General features: G+C 38.9%; 1 protein-coding gene across 7 annotated transcripts in view; it reads right to left on the bottom strand.

The window, feature by feature from the left end:
- Positions 1-26,888, bottom strand: part of rftn2 (raftlin family member 2) — a 69,123-nt gene that overhangs the window by 2,819 nt on the left and 39,416 nt on the right. For 5 of the 7 annotated variants that reach the window (XM_072578938.1, XM_072578942.1, XM_072578944.1 and 2 more), the window contains 5 exons: positions 26,592-26,795; positions 21,676-21,849; positions 15,779-15,900; positions 12,504-12,607; positions 9,734-9,818 (listed from right to left, as the gene is read on the bottom strand). In XM_072578938.1, coding sequence (XP_072435039.1) covers positions 9,734-9,818; positions 12,504-12,607; positions 15,779-15,900; positions 21,676-21,849; positions 26,592-26,795 — 689 coding nt within the window. Of the gene's footprint in view, positions 1-20; positions 730-9,733; positions 9,819-12,503; positions 12,608-15,778; positions 15,901-21,675; positions 21,850-26,591; positions 26,796-26,888 lie in introns of those variants that run through there. The other 2 variants (XM_072578946.1, XM_072578943.1) reach the window with 2 other exon arrangements.

The raw sequence follows: 26,888 nt of genomic DNA, 5'->3' as shown, positions 1-26,888 counted from the left end.
CTTAATACAGTGATTTATACAAATAAAAATGGAAAACATTCTATTGTATGTTTGAAATCATAGGAGACTGTATTCTCATGGAAAGTTTGGGTAAATCTCAAACCTATAAGGATAAATTTTCAATCTAACCATTTTAAGCATTTTCTCTTCTCGTCCACTGTTAACTGTATTTCTTCCCATACAGTATCCCATTAAGAACAGATGATTGGTTCTCAAACTTCTGCCAATATTTAGCTGGATCTATTTGCTAGTTATATACATATATGTGTGGAGTCCATCTTAGCTTTTAATGTGGAATTGAAAAGATGAATGCAATAGTCTACAAGTAATGGGGATTAGAATAGATTTACAAAATGAGAGAAGATCAGTAAATGAACAGCGGGTCTTTGAAAGTTCTTTATGCCTTTGAGAATTACATAAATGTCAAAATGGCAAATATTTGGCATGTTGTTTTAAGAAATACTTAAAGGCAATTAAGGCCAATCAGGAATGGCTTCCACCTGGCAAAGATACACTGCAGGGAAATAACACTAAGAGTGAAAGATTGTCTATGCTGGAAAGTAATTCCTGATACTGCTTTGCGCATCTGTGCACTTAAAGACAGTGACGTTGAGTAAAAATACCTTACTTACTTAAAAAATTAAGCTTTACCTGTATACATAATGACTCAGCCCTAGGGTCTAAGGTGACAGACTTGCTGTTAACTGCTTAGCTTCATATTTCTAAATTCTGGAATTTAAATAGACAAATTTTGACTTTCAATCAATTAATACAACAGAGTAAAAGCACAGATGAAGGAAATCCAAACCTTCAGTGCGGCAGATTCCACAGTGAAAACATAGCAATTTTGAGTCTGTACTAATGAGATGAAAAAAACCTGGTTTAGGATGCAGCCCGAGACAAATAACCAGGTGACAAACACTAAGCCAGCTATATCTATTTTTAAGGAATGTTGTGGTGCGGTGGTAATGTCCCTACCTCTGGGCCAGAAGACCTGGGTTCAAATTCCATCTGTTCAGGAGGTGATTGAAAATATCTCTCAAGATACTTTTTAATTAGCATGTTCAGAGATGTTATCTACATGTTTGGAGCAGGTGGGACTTTAACCTACGCCTCCTGGCTCAGAGGTTGGGACACTACCACTGCAATACAGGAGTCCCAAAGTGTGCAAACATACATTAGGAGTGCAGAGTTAAGCATATTACTGAAATAGAAATGAGAGTGATTGATTCATTCGAGATCTTGTGGTACAGTAACAATGTCCTTACCTCTGAGGGTGGTACATGTATGGAATGAACTGCCAGAGGCAGTGGTGGAGACTGGTAGGATTGAAACATTTAAAAGGCATCTGGTTGGGTATATGAATGGGAAGGGTTTGGAGGGATATGGGCCTGGTGCTGGCAGATGGGACTAGATTGGGTTGGGATATCTGGTCGGCGTGGACAGGTTGGACCGAAGGGTCTGTTTCCATGCTATACATCTCTATGACACTACAACTCTTAGATATGATCGATCATTTTCCATCACTATTTTAAAACTAACAGAATTATGGTCACTGGCCCCAAAGTGCTCCCCCACTGACACCTCAGTCACCTGCCCTGCCTTATTTCCCAAGAAAAGGTCAAGCTTTGAACCTTCTCTAGTAGGTACATCCACATACTGAATCAGAACATTTTCTTCTACACACTTAACAAATTTGTCTCCAACTAAACCCTTAACACTATGGCAGTCCCAGTCTATGTTTGGAAAGTTAAAATCCCCTACCATAACCACCCCATTATTCTTATAGAGAACTAAGATCTCCTTACAAGTTTGTTTCTCAATTTCCCTCTGACTATTAGGGGGTCTATAATACAATCCCAATAAGGTGATCATACCTTTTAATTGCTCAGTTCAACTCAAATAACTTCCCTGAATGTATTTCTGGGAATATCCTCCCTCAGTGGAGTTGTAATGCTATCCCTTATCAAAATGTCACTCCCCCTCTTCTCTTGCCTCCCTTTCTGTTCCTCCTGTAGCATTTGTATCCTGGAACATTAAGCTGCCAGTGCTGTCCATCCTTGAGCTTCAATTTTTAAAAACAAAATCTGGAATTAAAAGTCTAATGACCATAAAACCATTGTCAATTGTTGGAAAAACCCACCTGGCTAACTAATGCCCTTTAGGGAAGGAAACTGCATGAGTGCACATGACTCCAGACCAACAGCAATGTGGTTGACTGTTAACTGCCCTCAGGAATGGGCAATAAATGTTGACCAATGCCCTCATCCTGTGAATGAATGAATAAAACAGTTTGTTTAAAAATATCTTAAAATGATTCATCCAAGTTGTACCCGAAACATCAGGAATTAGGACAGACTGGGGAGCAGCTGGATCTTCAGGAGTTTTAGCAGAGAAGGAACTGGCTCATAATTGAGTAATCTAGAGGGCCTCCCTGCCTGGAGAACTGTGGTGATTTTGGTAAAATTCTAAAGGTGATATGTGGCACTGAATTGTACCAAAAAGCTGAGAAAGAATATTGTATCCTTTTTGATTATACTGTTCAAATATTACATCTAATAAACTATGAAAATGTTATCTCTCGTCATAAGCTATGCAATATTACAACCTAATGTCCTAACAATTGGAAACCTGTGGGCAGTTGTCTGAGGTACCAGAACTCAGCACCTGAGGACAATTATGTGACTGGCATAGAATAAATGAGATCTGTGCAGAAAATAACTTCTTTAAAAAATGTTAATACAGATAAAAAGTAGAGGTCACTTTGTTGCCTGATCCTGATAGAAAATAACTGGAAATGTTGGGCCTAAGTCCCAAACTGGAACACATTATGTGCAGGAAGACTACAGCATGTACAGAGGAAATGTGGTATTACCCCATTACCAGAGCATGACAAGAATGTCACACCTGAAGGTGTAGCTTCACAGAGTCATAGAGATGCACGGCATGGAAAAAGACCCTCAGTGCAACTCATCCATGCCGATCAGATATCCTAACCCCAATCTAGTCTCATTCGCCAGCACTTGGCCCATATCCCTCTAAATTCTTCCTATTCATTTCCCCATCCAGATGCCTTTTGAATGTTGTAATTGTACCAGCCTCCTCTTCCTCTGGCAGCTCATTCCACACACACGCCACCCTTTGTGTGAAAATGTTGCCCCGTAGGTTCCTTTTATATCTTTCCCCTCTCACCCTAAACCTATGCCCTCTAGTTCTGGACTCTCCCACTCCAAGGAAAACACCTTGTCTATTTTCCCACTTCCATGTTTCTCATGATTTTATAAACCTCTATAAAGTGACCCCTCAGTCTCTGACGCTCCAGGGAAAACAGCCCCAGCCTATTCAGCCTCTCCCTATAGCTCAAACGCTCCAATCCTGGCAACATCCTTGTAAATCTTTTCTGAACCGTTTCAAGTTTCACAACATCCTTCTGATAGGAGGGAGACGAAAATTGCACGCAATATTCCAACAGTGGCCTAACCAATGTCTTATACAGCTGCAGCATGACCTCCCAACTCCGATACTTGATGCTCTGACCAATAAAGGAAAGCCTATCCAACACCTTTTTCACTATCCTATCTACCTGTGACTCTACTTTCAAGGAACAATGAACCAGCACTCAGGTCTCTTTGTTCAGCAACACTCCGTTAAGTGTATTAGTCTTGCCCTGATTTGCCCTTCTAAAATTCAGCACCTCACAATTATCTAAATTAAACTCCATCTGCCACTCCTTGGCCCATTGGCCCATTTGATCAAGATCAGGTCTCCCTTAAACAGTGATTCCAGTAAGGGGTGTGCTGGAATTTTAAGCTATCTGGTTCAGATTGGTACATACCAGACATGAATGCTAATGATTACTTCTTTTAAAAATTTGTCTGTTGATCTCACATATTTCAGATAGTTGGTAAGTACAAAAATCTAAAGGAGACCAGAGGTGGTATAAAGCTTAAGGAACTTGAGAAAAGATTCTTACTTTTCAGTATTCCATTATTAAAGGATGGTTAGAGCCAGAGGAAGAATTTTTTAAGGGGGAAAGGTACCTAGAGGATTTTCATATGATTACGACGATTTAAATCAATAAACTGCTTTTCATAACTGAATAACTACAGTAGAATTAGTTAATGGGACAATATTAAAAGGTAGCTGAAAAAAGCGATTGGGCTGCCCTTTAAAATTAGAAAGGATTTTTGTCCAGTGTATTCAGTAAGTACAGGCAAGATAGGGGTAAAGCAAATGTGTGTTTCAAATCCTTGATTTGGTACAGGGTTTTCAAAGGAGAAATGTCGAGAGATTATGACTAATTAGTGGTTCTGTTTACTTTCAACTAATGGGATACTTGTGCATTACTGAAGATTAATATTCCATAAACCAAGGTGAATTATCCTCAGACTGATGGGTTGATAAAGTGGTTCAATAAAAGTTTGAAAAGTATTGTAAAGAAGGTAGAGAAAGAAATCAAGAACTGGGATACTTTGGGATACTTTGCTGCCTGAAAACTTTTGCAACTTTTCAGCGAAGAACACCATTTTACTAATAACTTGCAGCAATTGTTACCATTTTAAAGAGTGATCAGACTTCCTTCTGGTATGATCAATGGCCAAAACACACCTAAGTAATAGTGATCGCAACATGATTGTATTTTACATCCAATTTGAAAGGGCGAAGAACAGGTCTAAGACTTAGTATTTTAAACCTGAGTTAGGACAACAATGTGGGCAAGAAAGTTGAGATAGATGAAGTGGGGCATACTTGGCTGGGGCATAGATCAATAGAGACACAGTGCCAGATGGTTAAGGGGATATTTCAGAATACTCAGAATAGGTATATCCTTGCAATAAAGAAAATTCTAAAGGGAGGATCCACTATCCAAGGTACTAAAGAAGTTAGGGAAAGCATCAAAATTAAAGAAAACGCATCTAACAGTGCTAAGATAAGTGACAGGTCAGATGAGTATAAAGAAAATGACTAAAAGGTTAATCAGGAGGAAGGGATTAGAGAATGAGATAAAGCTGGCCAGAAATATAAAAATAGATAACAAGAGTTTTTAGAGTATCTAAAAAGGTTTGAAAAAAGAGGAGTCTTGGTCCTCTAATGACTGAGAATGGGGAATTAATAGTAGATAGCAAGAAAATAGTAAGATAGTAAGATGAAATAAATAAATATTTTAACTTCTTTCTTCATTACAGAGAATACAAAATACCTTTACTCACAGCTGTAAATCAGGTGGAAGGAACAGAGGAGCTTCATGAAATTACAATCACGAAGATAGCTTACTAAGATTAAATTATTAAGCAATTGATGGAGCTGTGGGTTGACAAGGTCTCAGGTCTGGATGGATTTCATTCCATTGTCTTAAAGGAGGTGTTTAATGAGGCAGTAGATGCATTCTAAATATTCTAAAAGTCCATAGATTCAGGGAAGGTGCCATTAGATTGGAAAGTAGCAAATATAACTTCTATAATCAAGAAGGGCAGGAGGCAGAAAATAGAAACTATCAGTTAGCTTGACATTTGTTGTGGGAAAGCATCGATTAATAAAGAGGTCATAGCTGACACCTAGGAAAACTCAAGTCACTTGGGACCAGTCAGCATAGTGTTGTGGAAGGGAAATCACATTCTTCTTTGAAAGAGTAATATGTACTGTGGGTAAAGGGGAGCCTGCAGACATAAGTGGAGTCTTGCCGGCATTGGTATTGCGGCTCAAGCATTTTAGAATTTATAACACTTAGATGAAGGCAGCAAAAGCATGGTACCCAAATATGCAGATGACACAAACATAGGTAAGAGAGCACACTGTGAACATTTGCATACAGATATGGATGGAGTATATGTATGGGTAAAAATCAGGCAGGGTAAAAAATTGTGGAAATGTGAAATTGTTCACTTTGGCATGAAGAATAAAAAAGTAAAGTATTGCTCAAAGAGAGAACAACTGGCAGAATCCTAAGATGCAGAGGTATCTAGCTGCTCCAGAGTATATATCACAAAATATTAATATTCGTAAAGGAACTAATTGAGAAGTTTATTGGGGTGGCTATCCTATTACATAAGGAATTGATATTTCAAGAGGAATTGATCAGGGGTTCATAATAGGACAGGAGAGCACTAGTGAATAACTGTGGTATGTGAAATGATAACCGTTATGGATGTAACAAACAACTAAGAGAGAAAGGATACAGAAAAAAGCAAAACTAAGTAGAATTGAAGTAGCTTCTAAGATGGGCTGTGGATCCCATGATTCTTGCACAGGAATTCTGTAGTTCACGATTCTATACTGAGTTAGAGATGCAGTTATTGAACCGGAGGGTTTTCTTCACTCTTTATATCTGTCAAGTTCTGGAAATTTCACCGTTGTTTCAGGGGTTCCAAACACTCCGAATGTAATTGCTACATACCATATTGGTTTTCTTGCTATAATTACCTACCACAAAATAAGCAACAGAAACATTTTCAGTGGGGAAAGCACAACTTTTTTTCTATCTGCACTGTCTATATTTGGTGATGGACTTCTACTGACATCTTCTGTCCTGCCATTTTCTCTGCTTGTTTTAATGATTCACTGCTGGTCTCAGTTGAGTTAGTACTTTTCATGAAAACTGCATTGTTGCCCAATTATCTCATACTGATTTTTGGTGGCACCATTTACAGGTTTGGAAGTTCAAACCCATCTGCTATTCAATGCTCTACGTTCTAGATGTCTGTTTTCAAAATAGTGTTTGGTATTAAATGGGAGATTTAATGGTTCCAAAAAATTATGGAGGCACATTTGAACAGGAAATTCGTCGCACCCTTTATAATTGTCTTCTTCAACTAATCAGAGCTAACAAGAAAATAAGCAAATCGGTAAAATATTGAATATGGTCTCTAAGAGGTATAAATCTTTGTACTATTACAATGAGCACTGTGTGTAGAATCATAGAAGATATTTTCCAACAATAAACTCCTTGATTCTTTATATTCTTTTACCAATTGAAAAGTTTAGAAGTGTTTTGTAATTACTAAAAATAAACTTCCAATTTCTATGACTAGAATTGAAAAAAGGGAATAGACTATAATACTATATAATATAGTCTCACATCAAAACAAAATTCCTCATACTACTTAAAAAAAGAAAATAACTTGAATTGATAGATATTTTAATCAACCTATTCTGATCTGTTACAACATACCTCTGCAGCAGATAGAACATAAACCCAAGCTTCTGGCCCAGAGGTGGGAACATTACTACTGCACTGCAGGAAGACTGAGTTAATAATAGCACAGTGCATGACCATAAGACATAGGAGTGGAAGTAAGGCCATTCGGCCCATCGAGTCCACTCCACCATTCAATCATGGCTGATGCGCATTTCAGCTCCACTTACCAGCGTTCTCCCCGTAGCCCTTAATTCCTCTAGACAACAAGAATCTATCAATCTCGGCCTTGAAGACATTTAGCGTCCCGGCTTCCACTGCACTCTGTGGCAATGAATTCCACAGGCCCACCACTCTCTGGCTGAAGAAATGTCTCCGCATTTCTGTTCTGAAATGACCCCCTCTAATTCTAAGGCTGTGTCTATGGGTCCTAGTCTCCTCGTTTAACGGAAACAATTTCCTAGCATCCACCTTTTCCAAACCATGTATTATTTTGTACGTCTCTATTAAGTCTCCCCTTAATCTTCTAAACTCCAACGAATACAATCCCAGTATCCTTAGCCGTTCCTCATATGCTAGACCTGTCATTCCAGGGATCATCCGTGTGAATCTCCGCTGGACACGTTCCAGTGCCAGTATGTCCTTCCTGAGGTGTGGGGACCAAAACTGGACACAGTACTCCAAATGGGCCTAACCAGAGCTTTATAAAGTCTGAGTAGTACATCTCTGCTTTTATATTCCAACCCTCTTGAGATAAGAGACAACATTGCATTCGCTTTCTTAATCACGGACTCAACCTGCATGTTTACTTTTAGAGAATCCTCGACTAGCACTCCCAGATCCCTTTGTGCTTTGGCTTTATTAATTTTCTCACCATTTAGAAAGTAGTCCATGCTTTTATTCTTTTTGCCAAAGTGCAAGACCTCGCACTTGCTCACGTTAAATTCCATCAGCCATTTCCTGGACCACTCTCCCAACCTGTCTAGATCCTTCTGTAGCCTCCCCACTTCCTCAGTACTACCTGCCTGTCCACCTAACTTCGTATCATCGGCAAACTTCGCTAGAATGCCCCCGGTTCCCTCATCCAAATCATTAATATATAATGCGAACAGCTGTGGCCCCAGCACCGAACCCTGTGGGACACCGCTCGCCACCGGCTGCCATTCTGAAAAAGAACCTTTTATCCCAACTCTCTGCCTTCTGTTAGACAGCCAATCCTCAATCCATCCCAGCAGCTCACCTTGAACACCATGGGCTCTCACCTTGCTCAGCAGCCTCCCGTGTGGCACCTTATCAAAGGCCTTTTGAAAGTCTAGATAGACCACATCCACTGGGTTTCCCTGGTCTAACCTACTTGTTACCTCTTCAAAAAATTCCAACAGGTTTGTCAGGCATGACCTCCCTTTACTAAATCCATGTTGACTTGTTCTAATCAGACTCTGCTCTTCCAAGAATTTAGAAACCTCATCCTTAATGATGGATGAGCTCAGACTAAAAGGATTCACTGCCAATTAAATACCATTAAAGTGCAGTCACTGCCGTAACATAAAAAAATTGTGAACCTATGCACACCAAAATTCCACAAAAAAATGACTAGAATAATCTGTTTTTGTGATATTAATTGAGTATTAAATAAATAACACTCTGGTATGTGGATAATCCTGAGTTCAAGTGTAAGCCTGGATTGTAGCCTGAAACCAGTAAACAAGAAGATAGTAACACGAGTAAGCCACTCAGGCTCTCAGGCATGATATATACCTCTACCTTTTGTGTGAAGAAATATAGTCTAACCTCTCTTTAATGGCCTGATTCTACTTTTAAGGTCTTAACTAAGGGTGGCACAGTGGCCTCACAGCGCCAGGGACCTGGGTTCAATTCCACTCTCTGGTGACTGTCGGGAGTTTGCACATTCTCTCTATGCCTGTGTGGGTTTCCTCCTGCAGTCCAAAGGTGGATTGGCCATTCTAAATTGTTTGTAGTGTCTAGAGACATGTAGATTAGGTGGATTAGCCACAGGAAATGCAGGGTTACAGGAATAGGCCATGAGGGTGGGTCTGTGTGTAATGCTATTTGGAGGGGAGGTGTGGACTCAATAGTCAAATGGCCTGTCTTCCACAATGTAGGGATTCCGTAATTCTATCAGCTTTGTTAAGGTTCCCTGACCAGCAAAAAACAAGTATTTCTTATTGCGTTAATAATTCCTTTCAAGTTTAAAAATCTCATTTAAATTGCATCTTCACTTTCTTTATTCAATGACAAAAGATCCTAGTTTCTGTAATTGCGCTTCATAACTTAGCACTTGGAGCCGTTGTGACATGCTAGTGACAACATTACATAATACCACTCAACCTCTGCACCTCATCCCTAGTTCTTAGTATACTTCATTATTTAAATAGCACATACAAACTCAGATTGTTCACTTGAGATTGCAGCAGTGCAGAATGGACATGTAAACGTTTTTGTGTTGTTGCCATGGACAAGGTACAGGACATGTGTGTCGTGAACAAATATTTTATTATATTATGCAAATGATAATCACAAGAGAGTAACATCCTACATGTAAAACGCTGCAATCCTGAAGGCAACATTAATTTAACCTACCTCTAATGTTTCTAGATGCAGATCATTGTAGGTTATGGCAGGTCTCTGCAAGAATATCACTTGTTTTGTTGCTAAATTCCCTTCACTGTAATACAGACATGAAATTGAATTAAGATCTGAACTATTGTAAACAATAGCAATTAATCTACCAATAGGCATACTGGACTAAAATATTTTCATATAAACATTTTGTTGTTTTGAATTAATGGGTCAAAAATACAGCAGTTTGATTTTACCCCATCAGATCTAAAAGAAAGATCCTGTGATAGGCTGCATTCAGTCCAACAGCTAATTTCCATTTTAGTTCACTAAAGATTTTCTGAACCAGTGCTTTAGCAGAGGTCTGGGAACAGTTGTTGAAAAGAAAAATGATACTCCATCTTATGATTTTGCAGAATTGCTGCTACCTCCGTCAGGAACAATATCTCAGGCCTCTCTCAAGCTGATCGTTTGGTATCTCCTGCAAGGTGATTCATCCGTTCAAAGTACATCCCAGAGTATGTACCCTCTCTGGTTGTACAGATTCAGCTAATCTGAGAGAATTGCTATTTTGAAATATTATTTTCATATAAATGAATTAAGAAGACTGAAGTTAAAAAGGGTAAAATTATTCTGTCTTTTTGGAATGATGTAATAATGGTAAAGCTGGTAATCATATGGTTCTTGTGAGTTGTAAACCAGGCACATTTACATTAGCGGCACACAATCCTTAATCTTCCTTTTCAAGAAAACCATAGGCTCAATATTAACTGACCCAACAACAAAAACAGAAATTGCAGGAAAATCACAGGTGTGGCAACATCTTTGGAGAGAGGTCACAGTTAACATTTAGGCTCCAGTGACCCTTCTTCAGTTCTGTTTTTGTTTCTGGTTTCCAGCATCTGCAGTTTTTTCTTTTTTTATTAACTGCCCCACGTCACATTGACGAGGCTTGTGAATCAAATCCTAAAGGAAGTGTCAGTGACTTTTCTTGACATGATGGACTATAGGTTACAGCAACAGGTTTTCTGGTGTATGTGCTTCCCATCCAGGCGTGCAGGGAAACCTTGTAATTATATGTAAAAATGTTCCTTGATTGTATTTGGTAGCTTGATTTCAATTTAACATTTGTCAGCCAGATTTTCGAGAGCTCAGAAATATGGTAGTGAAGTGGATGCGGGAATGGGTGGTTTCAGAACATTATAGCAGCCTTCTGACCTGTACGGCAATGGTTTGCACTATAGTGGTCAAGATGACCCACTCTGGCATGGCAGTCTCTGCCTCATTTACTGCAGAGAAAAACAGAAGGATAAAAAGATGCCTGTAAGTTTGTTTTTACTGGGTCCACTTCATGAACAGCTGAGTGTTTCTTCTTTGCTTGCTCCAACATTTCTGAGCTGATGACCTCATTCTGTTAAGAGAGCCCCAGGATATGTCTGGGACAACAATGGTGCAAAATGTTCAGATTTGCCTCTTGCCTCGCATATGTTGTCCAGGTGTCATCACTGTAAAGAACTACATTGACAGCACATGCAATACACTTGGTGTTCTCAATTAGGTTGCTGCTGTTCCAATCCCTTACACAGCTTGGACAGAGCAGTTGAAGCTTTTGCAATGTGTTTGTTAGTTTCAGCATGAAAGAACAGATTTTTGGTATATTTGAAGTGTATATTTGAAACTATCAACAACCTCCAGCATCACATTGTCAATGCTGATAGATATGCCAACATCCTGGATTATAAATTTTGTCTCTTTAATACTGAGAGTCAAACAAATGGAAATCATTTGTCCATTAGCTGCTGAAGATGTTCCTCAATATTCAAATACAATACAATACTATACAGCACAGGAACAGGCCCTTCGACCCAGCAAGCCTATAATGCTTCCTTATCCTTATTTAGACTCGCTACTTATTGCTCATACACAGTTTCTATCCCTCTGTTCGCCTCCCAATCATATCTCCACCAAGTTATGCTTTAAACATTGTTAACTTGCCTGCTTTCACCACCTCCACTGGCACTGTATTCCAGACACCCATTAGCCTCAGTGTGAAAAACTTTCCCTGAACTTCTCTCTTAAACTTGCCCTCTCTCACCTTGGACCTGTGTTCTCTTGTAGTTGAACTATCCACTCTGGTAAAAAGCCTGACTATTCATCCTATCAATGGTGTATCATTAGCATACAGCAACTCTCTCATGAAGGTCTGGCACACCTTATCTTGGGTCACAGGTAAAGCCTTGTCCTGCTTCTACTTTTTTTTTGTGTGTTTTGCTTAGACCTGCTTTCCATCAGTTCTGGTATGTAAGTAGACCCATCTGTGATGGCCAGAATGCATATGACAGGAGCAGAGTATATATCAAAAAATGTCAGTGCCAGAACTCAACCTTGTTTGACTCCAGATCTGAAAACGTTCAAAGATCTCACTTTCTTTGATAATGATGCATGTGACAGGATAAGGCCCTACTCACTTCAAAACTACCAAATAAGTTCTGAAGTTACTGATAAAAGCAAAAGCCACAATTAATGGTGGATGAAGCATGTGGTGAATGTGAATGCTCTGACAATGTACTCCCACTGAACTATTGATCACTTGAACCCCTGCAGTCCCTGAAAAAAAAATCTGAAAGTAAATGTACCCTGTAATTCTTTTTGCCACAGCACAGACTTCCAAGATCCACGTCTGGCGGCAATTTCTGGAAATGGAAACCATGCTGAATGATGTGCATGGAACTTCCTAGTTTCTGCGTGGTCACATAGCTTAGAGGGCACATTGCTCATCAATCCATATTACCTGTCATGGCGAATAATAGGTGTGGCTAGCACGCAAGTAACCAGCCACCCAAACTCTGCCAGTGTATGCAGCAAAGGACCATAGTCAGTCTTTACTTCACAACCCTGTAGAAACAATAAATCAAAGCAATTCAAAGAAAAGCTGAAATCATACAGAATCTTAAAGCACAGACAAAGTAGCCAAGGGCCCATCAAACCTATGCTAATTCTTTAAGTCCAATTTCTCTGCTCTGTCCTCATTGTAAAGTTATCCTTTCAAATTATATAGCTAGTTTGCTCTGAAAATTAATATTGAATCTACTCCCATCTTCCTTTAAGGCAGTAAAGGAATATGGTAACTTGCTGCATTGTTGAAATAAAAATCTTCCGATTTCCTTCCTGGTTGGTTTTGCTAATTATTTTAAAATCTGTCCTCTGATTACTGACCTTTCTGAATTTACACATACCCATTAATGTGCATCCATAAATGGCCATCCCAGTTGTTCCATTTCATGAAAAGACTAACTAACATCCCTCTTCCAAATCTATTGTTCTTATGTAGGCCAAAACTTGATAAATAATGACTATGAGAAACATAAAATCTAGTTTATCTGTTACAACATAAGTGCATCATTTCAATTCAATCATTTGCAATGGAACTCACCAAGTCCCAACTCTAACCACTGTCCAGTTAAAGCATGCTCTTCAGATGTGTCGCCATGTCTCTAGTTCAATCCTCAACACGCAAGCTGAATAACACATTCTCTTAAATGATCATGTCATAGAGTCATTTATAGCACAGGAGTGGGCCATCTGGCTCACTGGGTCTATGCTAGCTCACTATGGAGTAATTCAGTCAGTCTCATTCCTTTGCTATATTCTCTGAATCTTTCCTGTTCATTTTTTTCAAATGCCCGTACACCTTCCTTTAGAAATTATTCATTTTGAAAGCACCCTCGAGGTTCCAGGTCATTGCCACTCACTGCGTAAAAGCCTTCTTCCTCCTCTCACCCACAACCTTAAATCTGTTTCCTCTCGTCCTTCAACCATTGGTCCAACGTTGCTAATTAAACATGCCATACATTTATGTAACTCTGTCATATCTCCCCCCAGTCTCATCTGCTCCAAAGGGAACAACACCAGCGCTCTCAACCTAAATTTGTAGCTAAAACCTCCAATCATTCTGGTAAACCTCCTCTGCACCCTGTCAAGGCCCTCAATATTTTAAGATCAGGATCTTGTCTCTTCTCAACCTTTTCTCCAATGAAAACTGTTCTGTGAATATTATCACAAAACACTAGTTGTCGCGATTATTCTCTTGCTGCTCTTTACACTTTAACTTGAGGTACTTAAGTTTAAGATAGGGAACTCAACCTTGCCCAAGCAATATCTATATAAATTTAGTGATTGATTACAACTTACACAGTCTAAGTTACCTTTCAGTAAATGGTTGTCAGATGCAGTGCAACAATCACACAAGTTAATCATTTTGCTTGGAGGCAAAATGACTGGCCATGCCCAATTATGCAGTGTTCAGTCAAAGAGCTACTCAAGAGTTTTGGGGAACATCAATTGCATGGTAGGTGCTGTTACCTCACAGGATTGAAGGTCCAGACAAAATTCAAATGGCATCAAGAAAGGCTTTCATTAATTGCAAACAAGTAGCGTTCATCTTGTTGTCAATCTCGAATCCTCCTTTTGTGAGCTGCTGCCTCCTTTTCCTCCACTTAACTGTTTCCTCCCATCCCAGGGCCTGTGCTACACCTTTCCCACCTATTGATCCTGATAACTGCTCTCACTTCAGGACAAACAGATAAATAGTCACTTCACAGTTCAGAAAGGCCTTCGATCAGGTTCTCCTCCAGTCTGCTTAGGAGCTCTGTACTTTGCATCAACCACACCATGGTTTCTACCCACCCTACTGTAGGCAATTCCATCTTTTATCTGTTCTCCATTCCCTGTTATTGCAACTATGACCCTGGAATTGGAAAATATCATCATGTATCCTCCCTCAGTCACTTTTGACTTTACCTTTATCATTCTTGACCCTCACTCTTCTAAGTGACCCTTGAGCCACTCACCAGCACCATTGCTCAATTGCTCTGGAACTGGCCCTGATTTAGTTTTGATCTACCAAGCATCATAATCAAACCTCCCTTCACCAACGTTGAAGGGCCTCTACTCTCTCACCTCCTAAGAATTCAAGGTTGACCTAAACCCTATAAACCTTTGAATTCCCCACATTAAGGCTATATTCTTATCTGAATATAGTGACCTTCTTTGCGGCTTCCATCCCTGTCCTTTTCAAGCCGTTGTAGAACGGCCATTATCAACTCTCTTTTTCTTGGTTAGCCACAGTCCGATCTCCTTGCATAGCCACCATTGTACTCCCTTCATAGGTTATGACCCATCTTCCTTCACAACTACCATACTATCCCAATACATTGATGTCTTCTTTCCACAGTCCAACAAAGCTCCCTATAAAAGATAAGTCGTTCCTACTCAGTCCAAATCTACAAGAAAAACTATATGATCTGTCACACACCAGCTTTAACTAATCATAAATCTCAAGGCATGTTTCCTTGTTCTTTGAAGAGTTAATTGCAAAATTAAACTACGACTTAATCTGGTGAAATAGAGTTCAAATGGTTAGGCATGATAAGCAAAGTAAAGCATTACAAATTAGGTTCCCGCTACATGTTGTTAGGAATCTTAATCTGCTGGCCATTTTAATTCATTACTTCAACCTACTTATGGAAGCCTACATTTTGCTTCCCACACAATTATTTGGCAAATGGGCAAGAACAGAACTCATAATCACGTACGGTAGGTAACAGATAATTTTGAATTTATAAAGAATAACACTGATTAGAATAGATTTCCTACAATGTGGAAACAGGCCCTTCAGCCCAACAAGTCCACACCGACCCTCCGAAGAGTAACCCATCCAGAGCCATTTCCCTCTGACTAATGCACCTAACACTATGGGCAATTTAGCATGGCCAATTCACCTGTCCTGCACATCTTTGGACTGTGGAAGGAAATCAGAGCACCCAGAGGAAACCCACACACACGGGGAGAACATGATATTGATCCACACAGACAGTTGCCCAAGGCTGGAATTAAACCTGGGACCCTGGTGCTGTGAGGCAGCAGTGCTAACCAGTGAGTCACCGGGCTGTTACCAAATGAGATACACTTCCAAAAGAATCACTAAATATAACTTTCTGCATCCTAAATACCTTGTAAAAATATTTTGAAATGTTAAATTCTGAACAGAATAGGAGATCACCTTACCTCAATAACGGTCCATTGTTCAACAACAATTGCATCATTTGGTATCTTGCTTGACTCAAAAGACCTCAAATGATGTTCTTCATAAATAAACATTCCATCCACAGACTTAGACAAATAGTCTCCTAGAATTGAAAATTAATATATAAGCAGGATAAGAAGTATTGGAGACAGTGCAGAAAGGAGTTGCTAGGATGATACCAGAGCTGAGATGATATTCCAAACAGGAAAGGCTAACAAAAAAGTTAAAGGTAGTGTAAAACTTAAAGAAACAGCATAATGTTGGGCAAAGTTTAGTGCAGGTCAGAAGGGTGGATACAGTATGAAAAATAGTGAAGAGTCACAGAATTGTTATAGTGCAGAAGGCCATTTATGCCTGTGTCAGTTCTTTTACTCCTGCTCCTCTCCTGACTTTTTCCTACACCTTTACACACTATTACTATCCATAAAACTACCCAATGCCTTTTTGAATGCCTCAGTACGTTTCCAGGTACTGCATTCCATACCCTAACTGAATTGAAGGATGATTAATTCCCTGAACCAGATGAGTTTCATCCCAGGAAAGCAGGTGACCTGAGAGGCAGTGGATGCATTGGTGATTATCTTTCGAATTTCAATGGATTCAGAGAAGTAGTAACTTTAACTTCACTATTTAAGAAAGGAGGAAATGGGGAAAAGGAAGAATGGAGAATTGTATTATTTCCAAACTTGCTGGCAACACCAAGTTGGATGGGAACATCTGTTATGAGGAAGATGCAATGTGGCTTTAAGAGTTCTTGGACAGATTTATCTAAATGGGCTAGAAAATGGCACATGCCCTATAATGTGAATAAGTTTGAAGTTATTCACTTTGGTGGGAATAAAAAAAAGCACAATACTTCTTTACTGATGTTTACAAGCCATTAAAGGTTAGCTCTCAGGTGCAGCAAGCAATCAGGACAGCAAACGGTGCATCAAGAGGATGTTTTTCACTCAGAGGTGATGAAGTTTTGGAATTTTCTACCCCAGTGAGCTGTGGAATCTCAATCACTAAGCATGCTTAATACAGAATTAGATTGCTAAAGACTATTGACATCAATGGATATGGATGAAGTACGGCAATGTGGAATTGAAGTAATAATCAGTCATAATTGAAATGAATGGTAGAGAAGGCTCAATGGGCTGAATGGTCTAATCCTGTTCCTAGATATATCCACCTTAAGAATATTCAAAGACTCCAATTCTCTAACTTTTTGAGAAAGAAAGTTCCAAAAACTCATGACTTTGAAAAATGCTTGCCTCATCTTGATCTTAAATGGACTCCTTATTTTTAAATAATGATCCCCCACTTCTAGACTCTTTCATGAGGAAAATCTTGAAAATATCCACCCCTTCAAAACCTCTTGAGATCTACTGTTTCCACCGTCACCCCTTATGCTTCGAAACTTCAGTATATAGCAATACAGCCTGCTCAAGCTTTCCTCATGAATAACCCAACAATTCTGGATTTCGTCTAGCAAACCTTCTTTGAATTGCTTCTATTGCCTTTATACCTTTCCTTGAAAAGAAACAGACCAATTCAGTTCACTGTATTCCAGATTGAATCTCACCACTACCATACACAACTAATGCATAATCACTCCACTTTTGTATTCAAGTCACCTTAACTAGTAAACAATAATATTCTATTAGATTTCCTAGTTACTTTGTGATCTGCAAATGAATATTTTGAAATTCATGCCCCAGGATATCCAGATTTTCTTGCATCTCAGATAGAAGCATACTATCTAAATAGTGAGAACATTTTTCTTATTTTTCCTGCCAATGGACAGTTCCACGTGTTCCAACACTATAATCAATTTGCCAGATCTTTACCCCTTCATTTAACCTATCTACATACCATTGTAGCCTCCTTAAGTTCTCGTCATAATTTTCCTGCATGTGTGGTCAGCAGACTGAAGAACCATACTTTCAATGCCTTCATCTATGTAGTTTACAACCTATAGCTGTAGAAAGTAAATGCCCCAGTCCAAACTCTTTTGGCACATCATTCAAAACATTTTATCAAACAGAAAATGACCCATTTACTTCTACTTGTTATCTCCTGTCAGCTAGCTAATCATCTATGTATATTAATGTTACCCCTAAATCATTTCCTGTTATTTTCCACAATAATGTTTCATATGGCACCGCATCAAATGTCTGTGGAAATCTCAGCACTTCCACCTGTTCTCCTTTATCCACAACATGCATTACTTGTTCAATGAAGATAAAATAAATTGGTCAAACAAAAGACAGGTTGACTTTGCCTGATTACCCTGAATTTTTGTAACTGCCCCTTAGTAACATCTTAAATAATAGCTTTTAACATCTTCCCTACGATAGACATTAAACTAACTGATTTGTAGTTTCCAGTTTTCTGTTTTCCTCCCTTTTTGAACAAAGAAGTTACATTTGCTATTTTCTAATCTAGTGGTACCATCCCAAAATCTGGGGAATTTTGGAACACTAAAAATAGAGCCTCAAAATAAGTGGCTACTGAAATAGTTAAGAACCGAGGATGAAATCCATCAGGACCAGGGACTTATTAATCTGCAGCTCCATCAACTTGTTCAATGTAACTTCCCTAATGTTTGCAATTTCCTCGCTCGTTTTTATTTAAAGCTACATCTGAGACATGATTTGTATCTTCTGGAGAAGACTGATGTAAAGTGTTTGTTTAATTCATTTGCCATCTTCTTGTTTTCCATTGTTAATTCCCCAGACACATTCCCTTGGACTATTTAACAATAGGTTAACTATTTTCTTTAAAAAGATCTATAGAAACTGTTTTTATATTTATAGCTAACTTTCTCTCAGACTCTAATTTTTTTGCTCTTAATTAATCTTTCAGTCATTCTATGCTGTTCTCTACCTTTAGTCCACTCTTCAGACCTGTCACCCATCTTAGCTTTTCTTTTACGTTATCTTTAACTTTTTAACTGCTAATGGTGGGTCCTCCAATTGAAGCTTTTCTTCCTGGTTGGAATGAATCTACTCTGTGTACTTGGAATATCCCCATGAATCTCCATAACTGCTTCTCAATTGATGTACTCCTTAACCTAATTTGCCTATTTGCTTTAGGTAGCTTTGCTTTCATGTCGTCATAACTGATTTAATATAATAGCAGAATACTCATTTTGGACCACTCTCCCTCTGAAGATCTAGACCCCTCCAAAGGGGCCTCTTGGTTCAAGATTGGTCAAAAGAATCACAAGGAGTACGATCTGTTTAAAGCAAGGTTACCAGCTTATAAATTAAGGGAGTCTGGCGCAGATTTGTCCAGCAACACAGAGGTTAAAGTTTCTATGTTTCGTGATGAAGTTGTGCAATTACATTAGAAAATTACACCTTATTTATATGTAGTTTAAGATATAGTACAGCCTTAATTACAAGAAAAGACAAATCACATATAATAAGGTGACATGATTTACAGCAGGGTAATCCAATGATATTCCCCAGGAAAGGGTTCTTAAATTACGTATAGCACCATCCCATGCAAGCAGTTCAAGGTTAGTTTGAATACCAAATCACTTATGACTCATATTATGAAAAATCCATTGTTCTCTCTTATCTCTAAATACAACCAACTTAGCAAAGCATCAGTTCAAGTTCACAGAGTCAAATCATTACTTGCAGCCATTTTGTTGTGTTATTTTAAATTGAAAAGCCATTTTGTGGTTAACAAAAATCTACAGAGACTTGTTGCTTCTGACAACAGCCTAAATTCAAATTTTAGATCCTCACCTCAAAAGGAATGCAAAATTTAACCATATTTCGATTACCACTATCTATACTACTAACCACTTTCACTATTTAATCATTAATTAGTCCTACATAGTTGCACAATACCACATCTGGTGTAGCTTGATCTCCGGTAAATTTCAGAATATCCTGTTTTAAGAAACTATCTTGAAAATATTCTATTAACTTCTCATTGAGGCTATCTTTGCCCATCTGATTTTTCTAGTCCATATACAAATTAAAATCCCCTATGATTATTATTGTACCTTCCTGACAAGTTCCTATTATTTCTTCCTGCCAATATCATGTAGCACTATTCCCACAGTGACTTCTTGTCCTCATCATTTCTCATCTCTCCTTAAACAAATTGTATACCCTGGTTTCTAAAACTTAGGTCAACTTTGTCAGTGCAATATACACCATTAATTAACAGAGACACCCCTCCTCCTTTTCCTAGTTTCTTGTCTTTTTCAAAAGGTACAGGAGTTTTAATACTTAGCTACCTACCCATAGAATAATAATTTATTTTCACTTGTATTTTTACAAAATATAGTTGCCATACATTTCATTGACATCTTTTTCTTGTCGTGTCGCTGTTCTTTAATTTCCACACCATTTTATATCCATACCATTCTAAATCTGAACCCTTACCCTATTTTGTTTTCATACTTCCTCTGCTCTACTTCCCTAATTATATGGCTTACGAGAACACCAATCCCCACGTGGTTCAGGTATGCACAGTGCCTATGGTACAGATCCTACTTTCCCTGGAATAGATACCTGTATCCCATGAACCAGATCCCATTTATCCACATTAATATTTGAACCTTGGATTCCATAACACAATCAGAGTCAATGTGGTGCTGTGAAAGGGAAATCATGTTTGATAACTTTTTTAGAATTGTTTGAGGGTATAATAAGCAGTCATAAAGAGGAACCTGTAGATATAGTGCATTTGGATTTCCAGAAAGCATTTGATAAGTTGTCACATAAAAAGGTTATTGCACAAGATAGCAGTCATGGTATTGTGAGTAGTCTCTCAACATGGACTGAGGATTGGTTGACAGTCAAGATGGATGAAAACAATAAATACTGTTATCTCCAGAATTTGTTGTTTTCAGTACAGGTTCCAGCTTTGGTAGTAATTTGCTCCTATATTATGTCAAGATTAATAAGTCTTTTTCAGGTTGGAAAGACATAATTAGTGCCACAAAGATCAATCTAAGCACCTCAATTATTTACAATCTACTTTAATAACTTGGAGTGGAAGGGACAGTAATTTGTTCACCTACAAAAATTGGTAGAGCACTTGTTGTGATGATGGCAGAAGGAATCTGCAAGGCGATATAAACAGATTGCATGAGTGGGCAAAAACTTGGCATATGGAGTTTAATGTAGGAAAGTGAGAGATCAAGCACTTTAGTAGGATGAATCAAAAAGGCAGACCATTATTTAAGTAAAGACTCAAAAAAGTGCAGTGTTCAAGAACCTGGATGTTCTTGAGCATGAAATATAAAAAAAGTTAACATGAAGGTGCAGCAAGTAAGAATGCAAATGGAATTTTGGTTTTTATTACTCGGGAGATGGAATTCAAAAACAGAAAGTTTTGTTGCAATTGTACAGGGTGGTGATGAGAACTGTGCAAAAGAGCATCTTTTTCCTCTCCTCCCTAATGTTCCTACTCACCTAACTGCCAGTGCCTTGTTCAAAGCTACACATGTTACTGTCCCTGAGATGCTCACTAAAGTGAACCTAGTTCCAGAAAAAAAAAGCAGTTTCAGCTTGGCTAATTGGCTACCTTCATATTTGCTGCCCAATTAAGGATAGTGGACAGATTTTCTGTGGAAGCAGGACCAATCAAAAGATCTGCAGCTGTTGACAGCTGGAACTCCAATGGGGGAAGTGGGTGTTACTGAGTGGGTTAAAGAACTGTGAATGAGCTTCAAATTGGAGAAAGTGTGTATGAAATCACAAAGCTAAAAATGAGACCCAAAGCTAGTAGGACTATTAAAGTCAAAAGGAAACCTCCTACATATTGATGTTGTCTTGAGGTGTGGCTTTTCATCCCTTTCATATGGGCAAGGAACCTGAGGCTCCAATGGCCCCTTTGGTCTTTGTCTGAAAACCAAGTTCTATACTCAGCCAGTGTCCTCCATGGTGCTGGGATGATCCTGTGGGAGTCCCCCAACACTCCCTCCATTTGGCATTTAATTGGTGTGTCTGGCTACTCATGCTGTTGCATTGGCCAAAATTCTTCTTTTGACTGCACAATCTGAAACTTTTGGTGGCCTCTAGTGATCCCTTTAAAAGATCTGGAAAAAAGCAGTTAGAATTTACATAACATTTGGTTAATCAAGTTTTATCCAGTTTCCAAGATAGAGAGTAAAACAGGAATTAGCCCCTGGATTTGCAAATATGGAAAAAGCCCAAAACTGAATTCAGTCAGGCAATATGCATATCTGCCTTTACTAATTTTTAAGTGTCTAAACACAAGATAGCCCTAGGGGATAATGTGGTTTATATTTGGAGTGAATTTCTAATTGCTTATCCAAAGTTCAACTTCCAATTAAAATGAACAGGCTGCAAGTTCCTGTTTGCAGCTGTCCCAAATTATTGAGTAAAAATGTTAAACCTTCCTTGTTGCTTTACTTAAAAGTTCTAAAATATTTGACTCAAATATAGGCCATCGAGCAAACTGCTACTTTATTAAATCATTTTCTGGTGAGGATATTTGTGAATAATAGATTTTAAAATAGCTTTACATCCACTGGGAAAACACACCATTAGGCAAAACGTAATAATTATAGAAGAAAAGAACTTTGCTTTGCTTCAGTATTATGTCAGTTGATTCTCAGATTGGCAATTAAAGTCATTTATCAGAAGAACTCTAATACTGGAAATTAAGTGTTGTGCCTAATCCTCAGCTACAAAATTAGCAAAAGCAAACCAATTTAAGACTGACGTAGTCTGTACACCCATTGGTCATCTAGATGAGAAGCAATTTTATTTAAATATGTAAATTTGGGCCAAATTTCTGTTGGAAGATTCCACTAGAAAGTAAACATGCAACAAATTGGCCTTGGACCAATCGTGGCTCTTTAGCATGCCCTAGCTCCATGGAGATGATTACCATTTATTTATCAAACATCCTCTACCTCCAAGGGGAGTAGGAATACTTCTCTGATACAAGTTATGATTGTCTTCCTGTCCCATGACTTGAATCATCTTTCTTGGGATTGATTCGTTATTTGAGGGTCAAACACTTGACATTAATGTTGTCTAATCAATCAATATGTCCAGGGGCAGAAACATACAAAATAATGCAGAGGACCCATTTCCTTTAACAGTTGGACCTCCGGTTCACGTGCACAGTGATCACATATCCTCTAATCTGGACCAATAAACAAAGGCAAACTAATTTAATGGTCGTGGAGAGTAGATAATTGAATCATGCCATTGCCATTTGATTCATATCTAAAAATGAAAATCATCATTAGATTATCACAGCCATAGTTCTGAAGCTAAAGTAGTTTAACTTAGGCATTTCTGAATTACTCATGAAAGGCAACTGTAATCTTGCATTATCTGCCATATGATGAGAAAAATGAGAATGACTGAATACAGTCATAGAGTCACAGAGATGTACAGCACAGAAACAGACCCTTCGGTCCAACCTGTCCATGCCGACCAGATATCCCAACCCAATCTAGTCACTCCTGCCAGCATTTGGCCCATATCTTTCCAAACTCTTCCTATTCATATACCCATCCAAATGCCTTTTAAATGTTGCAATTGTGCCAGCATCCACCACTTCCTCTGGCAGCTTATTCCATACACGTACCACCCTCTGCGTGAAAAAGTTGTCCATTAGGTCTCTTTTATATCTTTCCCCTCTCACCCTAAACCTATGTCCTCTAGTTCTGGACTCCCCCACCCCAAGGAAAATACTTTGTCTATTTATCCTATACATGCCTCTCATAAGTTTGTAAACCTTTATAAGGTCACCCATCAGCCTCCAACACTCCAGGGAAAACAGTCCCAGCCTGTTCAGTCTCCCCCCATAGCTCAAATCCTCCAACATCCTTGTAGATCTTTTCTGAACACTTTCAAGTTTCATAACATCTTTCCGATAGAAAGGAGACCAGAATTGCACGCAATAGTCCAACAGTGGTCTAACCAATATCCTGTACAGCTGCAACATGACGTCCCAACTCCTGTACTCAATACTCTGACCAATAAAGGAAACCATATCAAACGCCTTCTTCACTATCCTATCTACCTGTAACTCCACTTTCAAGGAGCTATGAACTTGCACTCCAAGGTCTCTTTGTTCAGCAATACTCCCTAGGACCTTATCATTAAGTGTATAAGACCTGCTAAAATTTGCTTTCCCAAAATGCAGCATCTCACATTTATCTGAATTAAACTCCATCTGCCACTTCTCAGCCCATTGACCCATCTGATCAAGATCCTGTTGTAATCTGACGTAACCTTCTTCGTTGTCCACCACACCTCCAATTTTTGTGTGATCTGCAAACTTACTAACTGTACCTTTTATGTTCACATCCAAATCATTTATATAAATGACAAAAAGTAGTGGACCCAGCACTGATCCTTGTGGCGCTCCACTGGTCACAGGTCTCCAGTCGGAAAAATAACCCTCCACCACCACCCTCTGTCTTCTACCTTTGAGCCAGTTCTGTATCCAAATGGTGAGTTCTCCCTGTATTCCGTGAGATCTAACCTTGCTAACTAGTCTTCCCATGGGGAACCTTATCAAACGCCTTACTGAAGTCCATATAGATCACATCTACAACTCTGCCCTCATCAATCCTCTTTGTTACTTCTTCAAAAAGCTCAATCAAGTTTGTGAGACATGGTTTCCCACACACAAAGCCATGTTGACTATCCCTAATCAGTCCTTGCCTTTCCAAATACATGTGCATCCTGTCCCTCAGGATTCCCTCCAACAACCTGCCACCACTGACGTCAGGCTCACTGGTCTATAGTTCCCTGGCTTGTCCTTACACCCTTCTTGAACAGTGGCACTGCATTAGCCAACTTCCAGTCTTCCAGCACCTCACCTGTGATTATTGATGGTACAAATGTCTCAGCAAGAGGCTCAGCAATCACTTTCCTAGCTTCCCACAGAGTTCTAGGGTACACCTGATCAGGTGCTGGGGGTTTATCTACCTTTATGTGTTTCAAGACATCCAGTACTTCCTCCTCCGTAATATGTACATTTTTCAAGATGACACCATCCATTTCCCGACATTTTATATCTTCACTGACCTTTTCCACAGTAAATACTGATGCAAAATACTCGTTTAATATCTCCCCCATTTTTTGCGGCTCCACACAAAAGCTGCCGTGCTGATCTTTGAGGGGCCCTATTCTTTCCCGACTTATCCTTTTGTCCTTAATGTATTTGTAAAAACCCTCTGGATTCTCCTTAACTCTATTTGCCAAAGCTATCTCATGTCCCCATTTTGCCCTCCTGATTTCCCTCTTAAGCATACTCCTACTGCCTTTATACCCTTCTAAGGATTTACTCGATCTATCCTGTCTATACCTGACATATGCTTCTTTCTTTTTCTTAACCAAACACTCAATTTCTTTAGTCATCCAGCATTCTCTATACCTACCAGCCTTTCCTTTCGCCCTAACAGGAATATACTGTCTCTGGATTCTCATTATCTCATTTCTGAAGGCTTCCCATTTTCCAGCTGTCCCTTTACCTACGAACATCTGTCCCCAATCAGCTTTTGAAAGTTCTTGCCTAATACCTTCAAAATTGGCCTTTCTCCAATTTAGAACTTTTAGATGTGGTCTATCCTTTTCCATCACTATTTTAAATCTAATAGAATTATGGTCGCTGGCCCACTGACGCCTCAGTCACCTCCCCTGCCTTATTCCCCAAGAGTAGGTCAAGTTTTCTCTAGTAGGTACATCTACATACTGAATCAGAAAACTTTCTTGTACACACTAAACAAATTCTTCTCCATCTAAACCCTTAACACTATGGCAGTCCCAGTCTATGTTCGCAAAGTTAAAATCTCCTACCATTACCACTCTATAGCTGAGATATCCTTTCAAATTTGTTTCTCAATTTCCCTCTGACTATCCCTATTTCAAACAGGTATGCTGTTTTGGAAAATGCAGGGGGTAATCGATTCACAGGGGAACGTAGCACGAACAGCTAAGTTTCTGGTATTCAGACTCTCAAATTTGGTGATATTTATTGGGATCAAGAAGGGTTTTTTGGGTGGCCTTCAAAGGCTTGAGAATTCCATGCAGCCCAATTAAATTCCTGAGCCACCAACTGTAGGGAATCTAATCTTAAAAAAAAATTGTGGTGGGTTCAGGGATAATGTTTGCCAATAATCAGCCTATTTGGCGGCCAGATTCTGTCATCCAACAATCCCACATCAGCCCCCTTCTACTTCTCCCCTGAATTAATAGAGAGAGACGCTGCTGGGAGACACTCGAGTGGCCTGTCCCATGATTGAGTGGATTCAGCCACCATGGTTCCTGCTGTAACAGGCTTGTGTTAAGTCTAGCAATGTGTGTCCACAAGGGAAAAAAAGTCTTAAAAGAACAGTATTCCAAAATTCTCCACAATGTGGATAATGATTCATTAATGTTATGTGAAAAATAAAAGAAAAATAGACTGGGGTTTCTGTTGGTTTTATAACTGGTGGGTGAGATCCTTGTAAACCTGACAGTTCCCTCAAGGATGGTTGGGATTCTATCAGGATTACTAATAGTCCAGTTAGAATCATTGCCTCCAATTCTAAGTGGTAGGTACAAAACATCTTTGAAATTCATTGTCACTTCTGTCACTTTGTTTTTGGACATCCCAGAAACACCTGTCATCCTGCCAAGTTCTTTAGCTACAAAAGATCACACTCAACCACTTTATAACCTTGATCCTTTGTTTGGAATGTATTAAATTTATTCAGCAATTTGCTATCCATTGCATTAAAATCAATTGTCACCATTCAATTGTACTTGCAATAACTTATCACACAATACAATTGTAAATGATAGTTACCTTTCATTGTTTCCCAAACTACGAATGAATCAACCAATGACATTCCACTTTTATAATAAGATGTTGTGATTTCCAACCAATCTGCTTCCAGGGTACAAATGGTTTGGCCCTTCCTTGCTACTCTGAGTGATACATTGCCTTCATGGTAGGACCGTTCACTGAAGTCTTCATCAGACACATTGAAGACAGCAAATAGTTTGAAATCTAGAATGAAAATAATACACTGTCAGACCACTGGAAAAGGCACACAAAAAAATGAACGTAGCAAGGTAGCAGATCAAGTACATTCTCCATGTA

This window comes from Chiloscyllium punctatum, chromosome 10 (genome assembly GCF_047496795.1).
Source record: "Chiloscyllium punctatum isolate Juve2018m chromosome 10, sChiPun1.3, whole genome shotgun sequence".
NCBI lineage: Eukaryota > Metazoa > Chordata > Chondrichthyes > Orectolobiformes > Hemiscylliidae > Chiloscyllium > Chiloscyllium punctatum.
Note: the sequence above shows the minus strand (reverse complement) of the source record. Positions and strands in the feature narration are given on the sequence as shown.